The sequence below is a fragment of the Spodoptera frugiperda genome, chromosome 19 (genome assembly GCF_023101765.2).
Source record: "Spodoptera frugiperda isolate SF20-4 chromosome 19, AGI-APGP_CSIRO_Sfru_2.0, whole genome shotgun sequence".
NCBI classification, from domain to species: domain Eukaryota; kingdom Metazoa; phylum Arthropoda; class Insecta; order Lepidoptera; family Noctuidae; genus Spodoptera; species Spodoptera frugiperda.
In genome coordinates, this window is record NC_064230.1 from 786,059 (window position 1) to 800,200 (window position 14,142).

The 14,142-nt window shown below is 39.5% G+C and overlaps 2 protein-coding genes across 3 annotated transcripts in view; both read right to left on the reverse strand.

Moving 5' to 3' along the window:
• The window catches only part of LOC118281256 (pancreatic triacylglycerol lipase-like), an 84,515-nt gene that overhangs the window by 37,834 nt on the left and 32,539 nt on the right, over positions 1 to 14,142 (reverse strand). The gene's annotated exons all lie outside the window — the stretch shown is intronic.
• Positions 1 to 14,142, reverse strand: part of LOC118281186 (zinc finger protein 665-like) — a 29,969-nt gene that overhangs the window by 8,445 nt on the left and 7,382 nt on the right. The window contains exons 4-9 of one of the 2 annotated variants that reach the window (XM_050700458.1): positions 5,980 to 6,137; positions 4,963 to 5,135; positions 3,696 to 3,768; positions 2,963 to 3,171; positions 1,496 to 1,606; positions 413 to 517 (exon numbers count right to left, since the gene is read on the reverse strand). In XM_050700458.1, the coding sequence (XP_050556415.1) occupies positions 413 to 517; positions 1,496 to 1,606; positions 2,963 to 3,171; positions 3,696 to 3,768; positions 4,963 to 5,135; positions 5,980 to 6,137 (829 nt within the window). Of the gene's footprint in view, positions 1 to 412; positions 518 to 1,495; positions 1,607 to 2,962; positions 3,172 to 3,695; positions 3,769 to 4,962; positions 5,136 to 5,979; positions 6,138 to 9,040; positions 11,562 to 14,142 lie in introns of those variants that run through there. The other variant, XM_050700457.1, reaches the window with a different exon arrangement.

A 14,142-nucleotide genomic window follows, 5' to 3' on the forward strand; every position in this document is an offset into this window, starting at 1 on the left:
TAAAACCGACTCACACTTGGCCATTTTCAGATTTTTTCTTTACCTTGACCTAAAGACCTACCTCCATGCCAAATTTCAAGTCAATACGACCATTGGAAGTGGTCTAGGTTTTTGATGAGTGAGTGAGTCAGTCAGTCAGTCAGTGAGTGTATAGTAAAATTAGCGATTTTCTGACGTCAATATCTCAAGACCTACAATAGGTACATTAATGAAATTTTGTATTTTAGATAAGTAAGTAGATCTCGACAGATACTAGAAATTTCATATGCGTAGATAAAATAGATTTTGAGTTATTGGTGGGTCGAACTTGGCCCGAAATGGTTCGTGTAATATAACCCACGGCCGGTGTGTCGGTTTTTTTGCTCGAACTTGGCGGACACACTGCCGTGTGTCTAGATAGTAATATACTTACACATGAGCTCTATAACTCTTCTTGGAATGGAAAATCTTGTCGCAACCCTTGCAGGGGATGAATAGCTTCTCTTTTGGCTTCTCTTCTTTATTCCGCGGTAATATTCTGTAAATAAACAAACATCTTAATATAGGAATCATCATCATCATCATCAGCCTTAAAGCCCTCTTCTCACACGGAGAAGGTTTGAGCATTAATTACCACGCTTGCTCAATGTGGGTTGGCGATTTCAAACTTATAATAGGCATGTTTCCTACTAGTCAAATTCAATACTTTTTTCGAAACGTCAAAAACGATATTTTCTATGAACTTTGTATGAAATATAAATGTCGACGTAATATGTTTTTTACGTCAAATAGCAGACTTATTTCTAGAAATTTAGCTAGAAAAAATCGAAAATTAAGTAGTTCATTAAGGCGGGAGAAGTCATTGGATGATTGCCCCCCCCCCTCAAATTTATGAATGAAAGTGTGATTATTTTTGAATATTTTATTGTATTAAAATGTCAAAATAATTCATTTTTGACCGAGGATACTAGCCAATTAGAAATTATAAGCCCAGGTTTCCTCATGATGTTTTCCTTCACCGTTTGTCAGTGGTGTCACACGTACAGACATCCTCACAATCTTTTATATTAATAAAATAAAGTAAAACTAACTATAACTGCCTTGTTGGTCGAGTGATCGCAAGTTCGACTCCCGGGTCGGGCACAGTTGGGCTTTTTTCGGTTTTTCGAAAATGTCTCAGTAGTAGCACGGAGATAGGAATAGTACCCAGTATATGGAAACTCACAAAAACATTTCATGTTAAATGTTGCCAAGACGAGACCATATAGCTCGCACTGTCAAAAAGTAATCAGATTTAGTGTGGAGCCAAGTTTGTAACACTACAACCGTGGACATAACTAGCGAGTCGGCCGCACGGAAAGAGTTTAAAATATTGAATAGACTTTGATAAAGTCCGTGCGGCCGACTCGCTAGTTACGTCCACGGTTTGCACGCCTACAAACTTGGCTCCATAGCATTACGTGCCGTAATGTGCACACGTCTATTTTTACATTTGATGGGTCGACGTTTGACTTACTTCAAGTGATACTTGAGCGTCATCTTGTTAGCGAAGACCTTGCCGCAGCAGTCGCATTGAGGCTTCTCCTGGCGACACACGGCGCGGTGGTACAGCAGCTTCGATTTTGTACTGTACACAAGGAAGTATTAAGGTTCAGTATTCAATAAACAGTTCTTGATTGTCAAATATCATTATTGAATTTGAAAAGGATAGTTTCCTTCTAAAGGTACGCGTCCAAAGGCCCGCATCGCACGCAACGGATTTTAGTTTGTCTTGTATAGAAACTCATACAACTGCGTCCACTGATCCGCATCGTACGGACCGCATCATCGGCAATGTCTACATGCGATGCGTACTGATGACGTCATACGGAATGCGTGCGATGCGTACGATGCGGGCCTGTGGACGCTTACCTTAATAAAGTACCTATTATACAAAAAAATCCACACCGATATTTTTCGTGTGTTATAAACAAATGTTGCCCCATACTATCTCCTCTATCGTGGGTGCGTTTACAAACATACAAGTTCATTTATACACCAGGAACAACAATTTGTGGGTCACACAAATTACTCTGCGCGGGAATCGAACCCGCTACTCGGTGCGCGGCTGCTATGTAATTGCCCAGCGACCGCGCTAACCGTGTAATTTTTAAACAAATGTAACGTCACAATCGTCGTTACGGTTGCCATGCATACTACTCATGATTATAGACCCAAAATAAAATCAAAGTTAAAGCATTTATTTCAATTAATCCAAATCAAATTTAATAGCCCGTCAGTCAGTTGCACGGTTCTCCGACATCTTTAATTGATTTTGTCTGGACTTTAAAAGAGACTATGACCTCTGAGTTTGTTTCGGTATTTCTTCTCAGAGTAGTCGTAGGAAATGCCGTTGCCTCATCTAGTTATTTAAGAGATTGACGTGTAAAAGTGTTATTTTATAACCTACTAGCTACTTCCTCGCGGTTTCACCCGCTTTGCTTGACTCCTATTAATTGTAGCGTGATGTTTTATAGCCTATAACCTTCCTCGATAAATGCCCTATCCAACACAAAGAGAGTTCTTTAAATCGGACCAGTAGTTCCTGAGATTAGCGTGTTCAAACAAACAAACAAACTCTTCAGCTTTATAATATTAGTATAGATTTGCAAAATAAATATCATTTATCATTTGTCTGTCTGTCAGTGAAGTTAGAAAAGTAAGTATAGCTTCCAATGGAGCGGAACGAGCTAGAAACATAAGCCACCTAAAACTACTAAAACTAAACAACCAAACAACCGACTGCACGGTTGGTGCGGTGGCTGGGCAACTGGCTGCCGCGCAACGTGTAGCGGGTTCGATTCCCGCACGGAGCTCTTTGTGTGATCCACAAATTGTTGTTCCGGGTCTGTGTGTCATGTGTATGTGAACTTGTATGTTTGTAAACGCACCCACGACACAGGAGAAAATCCTAATGTGGGGCAACGTTAAAAAAAAAACTCACCTAAAACTCCCCCCACAAGAGCTACAAGTGAAGCTATCACCACTCTTATGTTCCGTCACATGCTTGATCATACGTTTCTTCAACCCGGTATTGAACCCGCACTCCTTACACTTGTACCCCTGCTGGTGTAGCGCCTTGTGAGCTGATAAATTGTCTTTAGTTAGGAAGTAGGCTTCACATATTGGGCACTGGTGGCAGGATTCGCCTTTCTGTAAGGTAGAAAAATGTAATTTAATACATATTATCATTATCTAATTAACTCACATGGAAAATAAAAGACTAGAAAAGTAAAGACTAGAAAAAATAAGTTAGTAAATGTCCTAATTTATGGGGAATTTAGATGGAAAAGGAATGAGCAATAATCACCAAGTAAGATAAGAATTAATCTCCAAGTAAAATGACCAAAAATCACCAAGCACGATGATTATTATTCACTAAGTAAGATGAACATTAGTCACCAAGTAATTTCAGCAATAATTACCAAGCAAGATGAGCATTAATCTTCAAGTAAAATTTGCATTTACTACTAAGAAAGATGAACATTAATCACCAAGTAAGATGAGCATTAATCACCAAGTAAGATGAGCATTAATCACAACATAAGAATAACAGTAATCACCATGTAAGAAGAAAGTTAATCACTATTTAAGATGAGCTGTTAAGATAGGAATGGGCAGTATGATAATATAAGACAGATAGAATTATATTATTCAATTACTTTAAAACTACTTACCGGCTGATGTTTGCCATTTAGATGATCCTGCATTAATTTCTTCGTATTAAATGCTATAATGCAAGTATCACACCTGAGAAAGAAAATAATATGTATATCGTGAATTTTATCGACTAACAAATCTTAGAGCGCTTTTTCCACCAGAGATGTGCTGAGTAGCAATGCTGCGAGGATGTAAATAGCTAAGCTGTGACCGTTTCCACTGATACTAAGCTATATAGCTGTGCGAGGAAGATGCGCAGCTCGAGTATGCAATGTATCGATAGTAGGGAAGCCATCCGTAGCACACATATATAGCACGATTCTCTCCATATAAAAAGCATAGCTTAATTGAGTCCGTTTCCACCAGTGCTAAGCTATATGTACCAATGAATATAATTGGTGGAAGCCAAACGCATCCACAGCAACGTAGCATAGCACATCTCTGGTAAAAAGCAGCATTAGGCAGAGGTGTACAATATTCACAGTCAAAATCAAAATCATTTATTAAATTAGACCTGGTTAACCAAAAAGCGCTGCTGCATTTTTTTTTAAACGTTGCCCCACATTAGGTTATTCTCCAGTACAAACATACAGTTTCACATACACATGACACCCAGACCCGAAACAACAATTTGTGGATCACACAAAGAGTTGCTACGTGCGGGAATCGAAACCACTACCCGTTGCACGGCAGCTGGTTGCCCAGTCACCGCGCCGCACCGCATCGCCTTCGACATCTACCTAAATCGCATCACGCAGCCCGTGTTGGTTATACGACACCCACGTCAAGAGAAACGGTGATCACAAACCCCCTTACCTATATTTAAGTTTCTGAAACTCCTTGCTGTTTAAATCATCCCACCGAATCACCCACATCTCCCCTTGGTCATACGACACCCACATCAAGAGAAACGGTGGTAACAAGCATACTTACCTTTCTTTTTTCAGTGGGAAAATCATCCAATGACTTCTCCCGCCTTGGGCGAGGCGAGAGGGAGTGTCAGACTCTTACTGACTAAAAACCACCCCGTTCCTACTACTGCTTTTCGACCCGGAGCCCCGGTAAACCCGCTAGGTAGTCCGCAGCTCCGGAAGGATGTAATAGCTAAGCTCTGTAATGATGTGACTGTTTTCACTGATACTAAGCTATGTAGCTGTGCGGCGAGGCGAGAGAAGTCTCAGATTTTCACTGACTAAAAACCACCCCGTTCCTACTCCTGCTTTTCGAGCCGGAGCCCCGGTAAACCTGCTAGGTAGTCCGCAGCTCCGGATCAAGCATCCTTACCTATATTTAAGTTTCTGAAACTCCTTGCTGTTCAGATCATCCCACCGAATCACCCACATCTCCTCATTCGTCATAGTAAACAGTTCCACTAGGTCTCCCGGCAGATTCTTCAGCTTTCTATTCTTCTGTTCACCACTCTTTTCTTTACTCTGTTTCTTCTTTTTTGGCTCTAGCTGTAAGAGAAGATAGAGTAACTTTAAATAGTCGTCAGAAGGAAATAAGCAATATTTAGTTTCTTTTTTTGTGGAACAAGCCGGTAAACAAGGTAAGGTTGCTTATGGGCAGACGTGCTCCATCGTAGGCCGCATCATCACTTACCATCAGGCGAGATAGCGGCCAAACGTCGGCCCATTTAACATAAAAAAAACAAGCAGACGCATCACCTGATAGTAAGCAAACGCCGCCACCCTTGGACACTTAAAACACCAGATGCATTACAAGTGCGTTGCCGGCGTCTTGGGGGTTAGGAGTTTCAAGGTTGTTTGGGAACCCACACTTAAGTTGTACTAGATATGTTTTTAGGTGGACCGACGACATCGTCAGAGTGGCGGGGAGCCAGTGGATGCAGGTGGCGGCTTGTCGTTCTACGTGGAGGACCAAGGGGGAGGCCTTTGTTCAGCAGTGGACGTCTCTCGGCTGATGATGATTACATGTTTTTAGGGCAGAGAACAGGCGGATGGGTCACCTGATGGTAAGCAATCGACATCGGTCATGGACACCTCCATTTGTACTGAAGCATCGCTGTCCAGATCCCTATATACCCACAAGACACATTTCTTACATATTTCTTTTCATTAAAAAATAGCATAACCCAACACAAGGCTTACATACTCTCCCAATCTTTCAAATCCCCGATTCCCCAACAACCCTTAAATTCCTAACCCCCAAAAGGCCAGCAACGCACTTGTAACGCCTCTAGTGTTTCAAGTGTCCATGGGCGGCGGCGATTGCTTACCATCAGGTGACCCGTCTGCTCGTTTACCGGCTTATACCATAAAAAAATCACTTTAAACCTACCTTCTGCTTCTTTTTCTCACTTTTCTTTTTCTTCTTGTCTCGTTCTGTCTCCTCTTTAAGCTTGGATAGCTGAACATCTTCATCAGAAGACCCCTCATTGTCAACCGGAATATCTTCAAAGTATGTGTCTTCTAAAGTTTCTTCTTTGATGTCCACATCTATGGAGCAAACGATATATACAACTACAATGAGGAGATGTAATAACTGGATAACTGGAGGCCTATGGACGCTTACCATTAAAGGAAGCTTTAATGGTAAGCGTCCACAGGCCTGCATCGCATGCATCAGACGGATCGCATCAACTGATTTTTGGCATCAGCGTTCTGTATGACGTCATCAGTACGCATCGCATGTGTGCCGGCAATGCCTGCCGATAGCTGCGCACCACCTACCGGGTTTACCGGGGCTCCGACTCGGAAAGCAGGAGTAGGAACGGGGTGGGATTTTGTCAGTAAGAGTTTGACACTCCCTCTTGTCTCGTCCTAGCAAGAGAAAACATGATTTCCCTCCTTAAAAAGTCACAATTTGTTTTTTAATACGAAGAACTATAGTGATTTAGGAAAAGAACCAAAATATATTTTTATAATACAGATCAGACGGGTTGACCTGATGGTAGGTGGTCACCGGATGTGCTATGTAGCTATGCTACAAAGATGTAATAGCTAAGCTGTAAAACTATGTGACCGTTTCCACTGATACTAAGCTATGTAGCTGTACTCAATGTCTTCGCCTCGCCCAAGGTGGGAGAAGTACACACACAACATCACGCCTTTTATCCCTGAAGGGGTAGACAGAGGTACACAACGGCGCGTAGGTAATGCAATGTACACCCACTTTTCACCATTTGTTTTATAGGTCCCATTCCCATGTAATAGGTGAGCCTATTGCCATATACTGGTGGGAGAAGTCATTGGATGATTTTTAAATAAATAACACGTAATGATTATTTGATATTATTTATTACGATTACATTGAGTGCTATATCTTTGGATAACTATCACATAAACATGGTTTAAAACATAAGTAAATTATCACATTATAATATTTTTTTTTTTATTAACAAAGAAAAACACAATTTTATTATAACTTTCGTAAGACATACTAAATTAATTATTATGTTATCGGCTTACTCACGTAACTGTTTGACGAGTAACTCGACTAATTTCAAGCCATGCTAGAGGCTCATATTCATGAGCAGCATTCCGCGACACACGACGCGGCGACTGTCGCTGCTACTCTACTCTAGCATGGCTTGAAACTAGTCGAGTTCCTCGTCAAACAGTTACGTGAGTAAGCCGATAACATAATAATGAAAGGAAAACATTCTTTTCAAAATAATATTCTTAGGAAACTTACGTGAATTATTCGAGAAAACCTCGACTAGTTTCAGACTCATGAATAAGGGACCAGGGGGCTTACTCTTGAATCCAATTCCCAATCGATCGACATTGATATTGTGAACGTACTCTTGAGTTGCAACACTAGCGCCCATTGCATCCGTATTGCGTGGATATTGAATGAACTAAATGGTATTGAGTTTGGCTTTATATTCCGTACTCTGAATGCTATTAAAAGTTAGTCGTCCACAGGCCCGCATCGCACGCAACGGATTTTAGTTTGTCTTGTATAGAAACTCATACAACTGCGTCCACTGATCCGCATCGTACGGACCGCATCATCGGCAATGCCTACTGATCGAATCGAAATATCGGTGCGTAACCTAAAAAATACATTCGCTATCAACGCGTCAGTAGAAGGATAAAAAAATAAAATAGACCTTATTACAGCTACGTCTAGATTGTGACTTCTGCCTAAACCTAGTGTGACCTAAACCTGATGATAATAATATTATCATCAGGCAATCTGTATGATCAGAAAGTTCAATTAAACATTTTTTTTATCTACTATTTGCTTCTTAATTTCGTCATCTAGGAACGTATCCCCTATAACCCCATACAAATTACCGTTTCTGTATTCGCGGCATATTTTCAGAACGCATACCCCGCGAATAAGGAGCTTCCACTGTAATAGATTTTATTGGATTGAAATTGCATTGATATTGAGATTGGTTTCAAGAGTAAGCGCCCTGGTATAATTTGGATTACACGAATAGTTCACCTATATTATAATTATTTTCGAAAAACTATCTTTACGTCACCAAATAAAAATTACACTTATCAGAATCATCGGTACCTATTATCTATTACGGATTATATTATTGTATAAGCCGGTAAACGAGCAGACGAATCACCTGATGGTAAGCAATCGCCGCCGCCCATGGACACTTGAAACACCAGAGGCGTTAAAAATGCGTTGCCGGCTTTTAAGAGGGGAATTGGGGTATTGGGGAGATTGTGGGAGCGGCCTAATTGGGCCTCCGGTAACCTCACTCACACAACGCAAGCGTTGTTTCACGTCGGTTTTCTGCTCGGCCGTGGTATCACTCCGGTCGAGCCGGCCCATTCGTGCCGAAGCATGGCTCTCCCACACATAATATATTTACCTTTACAATATATGTAGTTATACTTATTTATATCTATGGCAGTGGTTATTATAAGAAACAAACATTTTTTGAGATCCATTAAACATGTTTTCAATCGACATATGAGCCATATAGGGTGACCGGTAATTAGTGAACGATATTTAAACACGTGATTGTACTCGTGATTACAAACAACTTTCCTAAAGAAACGGTTTTTATATAGTCATTAGTTTTATTTTTATCACAATAACGAAACAACAAAATTTCGCGTGCGCACTTATTAGCAGTCGCCCTTTATATTACAGTAGACACAAATACAGTGATTAAAAATCTAATTAGAACATAACAACATAAAATATTAGACACGTATTTTTTTATTTTGTCATATAAGATAACAATACTTAGATAAAACGAATCAAAGTTTAGGAGAGGGAGGTCGTTATGTCACGTTACCCTATAAAATGTAGTGAATCGGGACGTCACACGATATTTATACAATCATCAATTTATCATCAAAAGTATTTAAATATTTTAAGAAAAGAAAAATACGCGTCTGATATTTCGTACTAAATAATAAAGTACAATGCTGGTCACATCCGCCTGATCACCACTAAGATAATGTTTGTTTGCATCTAATGAAATCCACTTTCTAGCCCCGCCCCATGACATTGAATTGACGAATGAGGTAGGTAGCTAAACAACAAAGAACGCACCACTGAATAGATTAGACGTATTGCATCATTAAATTGCGACATTATAGCTTTTTTACTAGATGAGACATTTATATGATATATCCAAATATTTTTGCTGCTGGGTGCAAGCAATAAATTTTAAAGTGATCAGGCGAATCTGTCCCCCATTGTACCAAACAGTCATTTAAAAACTTTACAACACTACCCAATTCACTGATACCTTTTGGAATGATCAAATACAATATTAAAATGCGAATGTACAATCTCACGATAATGCCTTAAAATAGTCGCTTTAGACGAGTATTTTTTCGGATCAAACCAATCTAAGTACATTCTGAACATTTTAGCAAAATTTAAGTCGTATAAATAGATAATTTGATCCTTATTGCAAGGGGATTTGGGCGAGAGGAATGTTTGAACATGGTCACAGACGCTATTCCTCATTGCTGTGTCTAATATAATCTTGTGATTCGCATGTCGACCCCTTCCGTCTTGAGAAATAGGAGTCCCCTTATATTTGGACCAAGCAGTCTTTATAGTGGTTTCGGAAATAGCGAGAGTATTTGAAAACATAATGTAGCATACGATGATTTTTTCGACGTCAGTTTTGCTAGAAGTCAGCGGTTCGCTAGAACTCGTGCGGTTGGTGAGACCGGTGTCATTGCTAGGACCGGCCACTTCGCTAGAATTCGTCACTTCGCTAGCATACGTCACTTCGCTAGAACTCGGAAGTATCGGCAAATAATACTTAAAAGTATATTTCCTTTGGTTTTTATTATGCATTTTCGTACACCGTTTCTTATTAAATTTTTGTGTGTTATTAAGAATGAAATTCCATTGCAGGACTCGATCTCCTAAATCCCAAAAACGTTTGAAGCATTCCAGTCTTTGCTCCTCAGTTATATGTTCATAGCATTTATTACGGCATCCGCACGGTGGACCCATTTTCTTCTCACCTACTATCTTACCACTCTTCATAATATATTTCTTTCCCAAATTCTTAAGTCGTTTGCGTTTTACATCTCTCCACTCCTCTCTATTTCTTTCTCTTTTTCTTGCAGCTTTCGTGTCAGTAGTTAAAGAATTTTGAGCGATATCTACACCTGTGTGAGGAGAGAATTGAGTGTCGCAGATAGATCCGCTATTATTTGATGGTATAGAAGTTAGCAGTTCTGCTGTTGATTTCTCTGTTTGATAGCCTTCTCTCAGGTTTTCATACTTCAATTCTGAGTTTGGCATACTATGAGAAACTTTCAAGGAAAATGGACTTGAATAACTGCTACCAATAATTGCTCGTGGAGGACTAAGGGGGAGGCCTTTGTTCAGCAGTGGACGTCTCTCGGCTGATGATGGTGATAATGATGATTTGCTACCAAAATCTTCGGTAAACGGATCATACATTTTATTTCGTATTGAGCTGTCATAAGTTATTGCTTGGGAATTCTCATATATCTGTCTATCTCCATAAACACTAATTTTCTTATCGATCCCATGGAATCCGTAAATAACTCGTCTATCTTCTAAAATTGTTGTTTCATAATATTTCGTCAATGCACTCCGTACTGTAGTTTCTGAAGCGGCCAGAGTATTTATAAACATGATATAGCATACTAAGACTTTCTCGCAGTCAGTTTCGCTAGCACTCGTCGCTTCGCTAGAACTCGTAAGAATCGGCAGGCTAGAACCTGTCACTTCGCTAGAACTCGTAAGTATCGGCAGGCTAGAACCGGCCACTTCGCTAGAACTCGTAAGAATCGGCAGGCTAGAACCGGCCACTTCGCTAGAACTCGCAAATATCGGCAAATAATACTTATAAGTGTACTTCCTGTGGTTATTGCTATGCATATTCGTACACCGTTTCTTATTCAATCTTTCTGTATATTTTATAATGAAATTCCACTGCTGAACGCGATTTCCTAGCAGCGAAAACTGTTTGAAGCATTCTAATCTCTGTTCCTCAGATATTTTTTCGAAGCACTTATATCGACATTGGCACGGTGGTCCCATAGTTCTCTCATTGCCTTCTTTACTTCTTTTCTTAATACAATTCTTTCCTAAATTGTTGAAACCTTTACGCTCATCGTCCAACCATTCTTGATGATTTCTAGTGTCAGGAGTAGATGCATTTTCATCAAAATCTAAACCTGTATGATTAGGAGAGACTTCACTATCAGATTGGAAGTCCGATGGCATTACAATAGTCAAAGTAGGTGAAGACGATTCAGAGCGAGAATCGTCATACATATCTTCGAGTTTAAAAAATATTTGAGGTTTGGTCTCATTGGTTTCATCTTCAAATGGCGTATCAGATGATTTTTTGGCTTTTAGATGGTTATCATAATCCCATAGCATGTTGAAAGGTTTTTGATTCATATCTCCAAAAGGTACAAAGGGTTTGTGGTCGACATCTGAAAAGAAAAACAGGTTGTCAGTGATGTAATATTATAAGTCTTTGGGTGCTTTTCCAGCAGAGATGTGCTATGTAGCTGTGTTACGAAGATGTAATAGCTAAGCTGTGAAATTATGTGACCGTTTCCACTGATACTGAGCTATGTAGCTTGAGTGTGTGATGAATCAATACTTGAGAAACTATTAATAGCACGTATCTTTTCTATAAAAAAACATGGCTTAGTTGAATCCACCAGTGCTAAGCTATGTGTCCCAATCAGTATGATTGTTGGAAGCCAAATGCATCCACAGCAAAGTAGCATAGCACATCTCTGGTGGAAAAACACCCTTTAAGTGACACCTATCAGTACAAGCGGTTAATTTAGATGCCTCATCACGCTAAGTAGCTTTACTACATAGTATAAAACAAAGTCGCTTTCTCTGTCCCTATGTCCCTTTGTACGCTTAAATCTTTAAAACTACGCAACGGATTTTGTTGCGGTTTTTTAATAGATAGAGTGATTCAAGAGGAAGGTTTATATGTATAATACATGCATAATATATCACCATTGCACCCATGCGAAGCTGGGGCGGGTCGCTAGTAAATGAATAAGATAGGCATTGCATGTTTCACTACCTCATACAGAGTCGGCTTTTAGTGTGAATTTAATTTAACTAAATTAATATATTTTGAATTGAATAACGTCCCTAACGACGTAGTAATAAGTAACAACGTCATTTTATGCAAGCAACAAATTCTTTTATAGATTCCGTAGAAAAACGCCAGAAATATCGACCAAAGTCGGCATCACCTGATGGTAAGCAATCGCCGCCGCCCATGGACAACCGAAACACCAGAGGCATTACAAGTGCGTTGCCGGCCTTTTAGGGGTTAGGAATTCAAGGGTTGTTGGGGAATCTGGAATTGGGAAGGAGTTAATTAAGCCTCCGATAACCTCAATAACCGGTAACTATTTTTGGATAAATTAGTAAAGATCATTAATAAAATAAAAAGTTAAAGAACTTAACGGTATTTGTATAAAAATAATACAACTAAAATAAAATCATAAACTTACCTGCATTTAATCAAATTATTCTCTGTATAACCAGCATCCATTTCACGTGTTCACGACTTCTCAAAAAAAAACCGATTATTCATGCAAAATACTTGAAAATATGTATATAGGGTGACTGGTAATTAGTGAACGATATTTAAACACGTGATTGTACTCATGATTACTAACAACTTTCCTGAAGAAACTTTTTTTGTATGCTCATTACTTTTAATTTTATCACAATAATAATACAACAAAATTTCGCGCGCGATAATTTCGCATGATCAGCACAGTTGGCAGCGAGGCGCCCGTGCCTGCGTTATCGGAAGACTAGTAGATATTTTGGAACTTTACGCGCACGTGCTAATGAAATTTTGTTGTTTTGTTATTGTGATAAAAATAAAACTAATGAGTATACAAAAAAGTTTCTTTGGGTTTTTTTTTATTATAATCATGAGTACAATCACGTGTTTAAATATCGTTCACTAATTACCAGTCACCCTATATTTTATTAAAAACGAAAGAACTTTCGTGAGACATACTAAATTAATTATTATGTTTTTCGGCTTACTCACGTAATTATGACATACTGTGTCACACTCCAGACCTACAACTTTATAGGCTGACGCGTCGGGTGTCGCGGGTAACATGGGTTGAAACTAGTCGACTTCATCGTCAAATACTTACGTGAGTTAACCGAAAAACATAATACTCGTAATTAAATAAAGTGAAAGAAGATTAGCGCGCACGACGTGGGCACGTCCTTCCACTACCAAATAAAAGATCAAACTGACACGGTCGGGCCAAACGCTCATTACCAGGCGCACCGTCGAATGTTCACTTCAGACGTTTTTCTACGGATCTAACGTAAAATATGGGTCGTTATACATTTCTTTATTTTCGAAATAAAATAAAATAATATGTTACTGTCTAGCTGCTTAATGATGCTTTTCCACCAGCGATGCGCTATGTAGCTATGCTACGAAGATGTAATAGCTAAGCTTTGAAAGTATGTGATAATAAGCTATGTCAGCTACACAGGCTATGTCAGCTATATACGAGGAAAATCCGTGAGTCGAGTATGCGATGTATCGATAGTAGAGAAGGTATCCATAGCGCGCATCTTTCCATATAAAAAAACATAGCTGAATCCGTTTCCACAACTGCCAAGCTATGTGTACCAATGAATAACGCACCAAACGCATCCACAGTAGCGTAGCATAGCACGTCTCTGGTGGAAAAGCAACTTTATGCAACTTGAATATGTCGGCTCGACCGGACAAGCATTTCTTACAGAATATCAGCGGGAAGTTGTGACAAAAGTTACTGAGTGGAGTCTGTGAGGTGGAAGTCCCTACATGGTCAGCAACACACTCGTGCTACCTCTAATGTGGCAGGTGTACTTAAGACTACGGTGTCCGCTTACCATCAGGATAATTTTAGCTTTGTAGCCCCTACCAATGCTGGATGGGAAATAAGAGGATAGCCAAAGAAAACATGTATAGATTGTGTGGCAAATGATATGTAAGTGTCAGAGAAAATATTG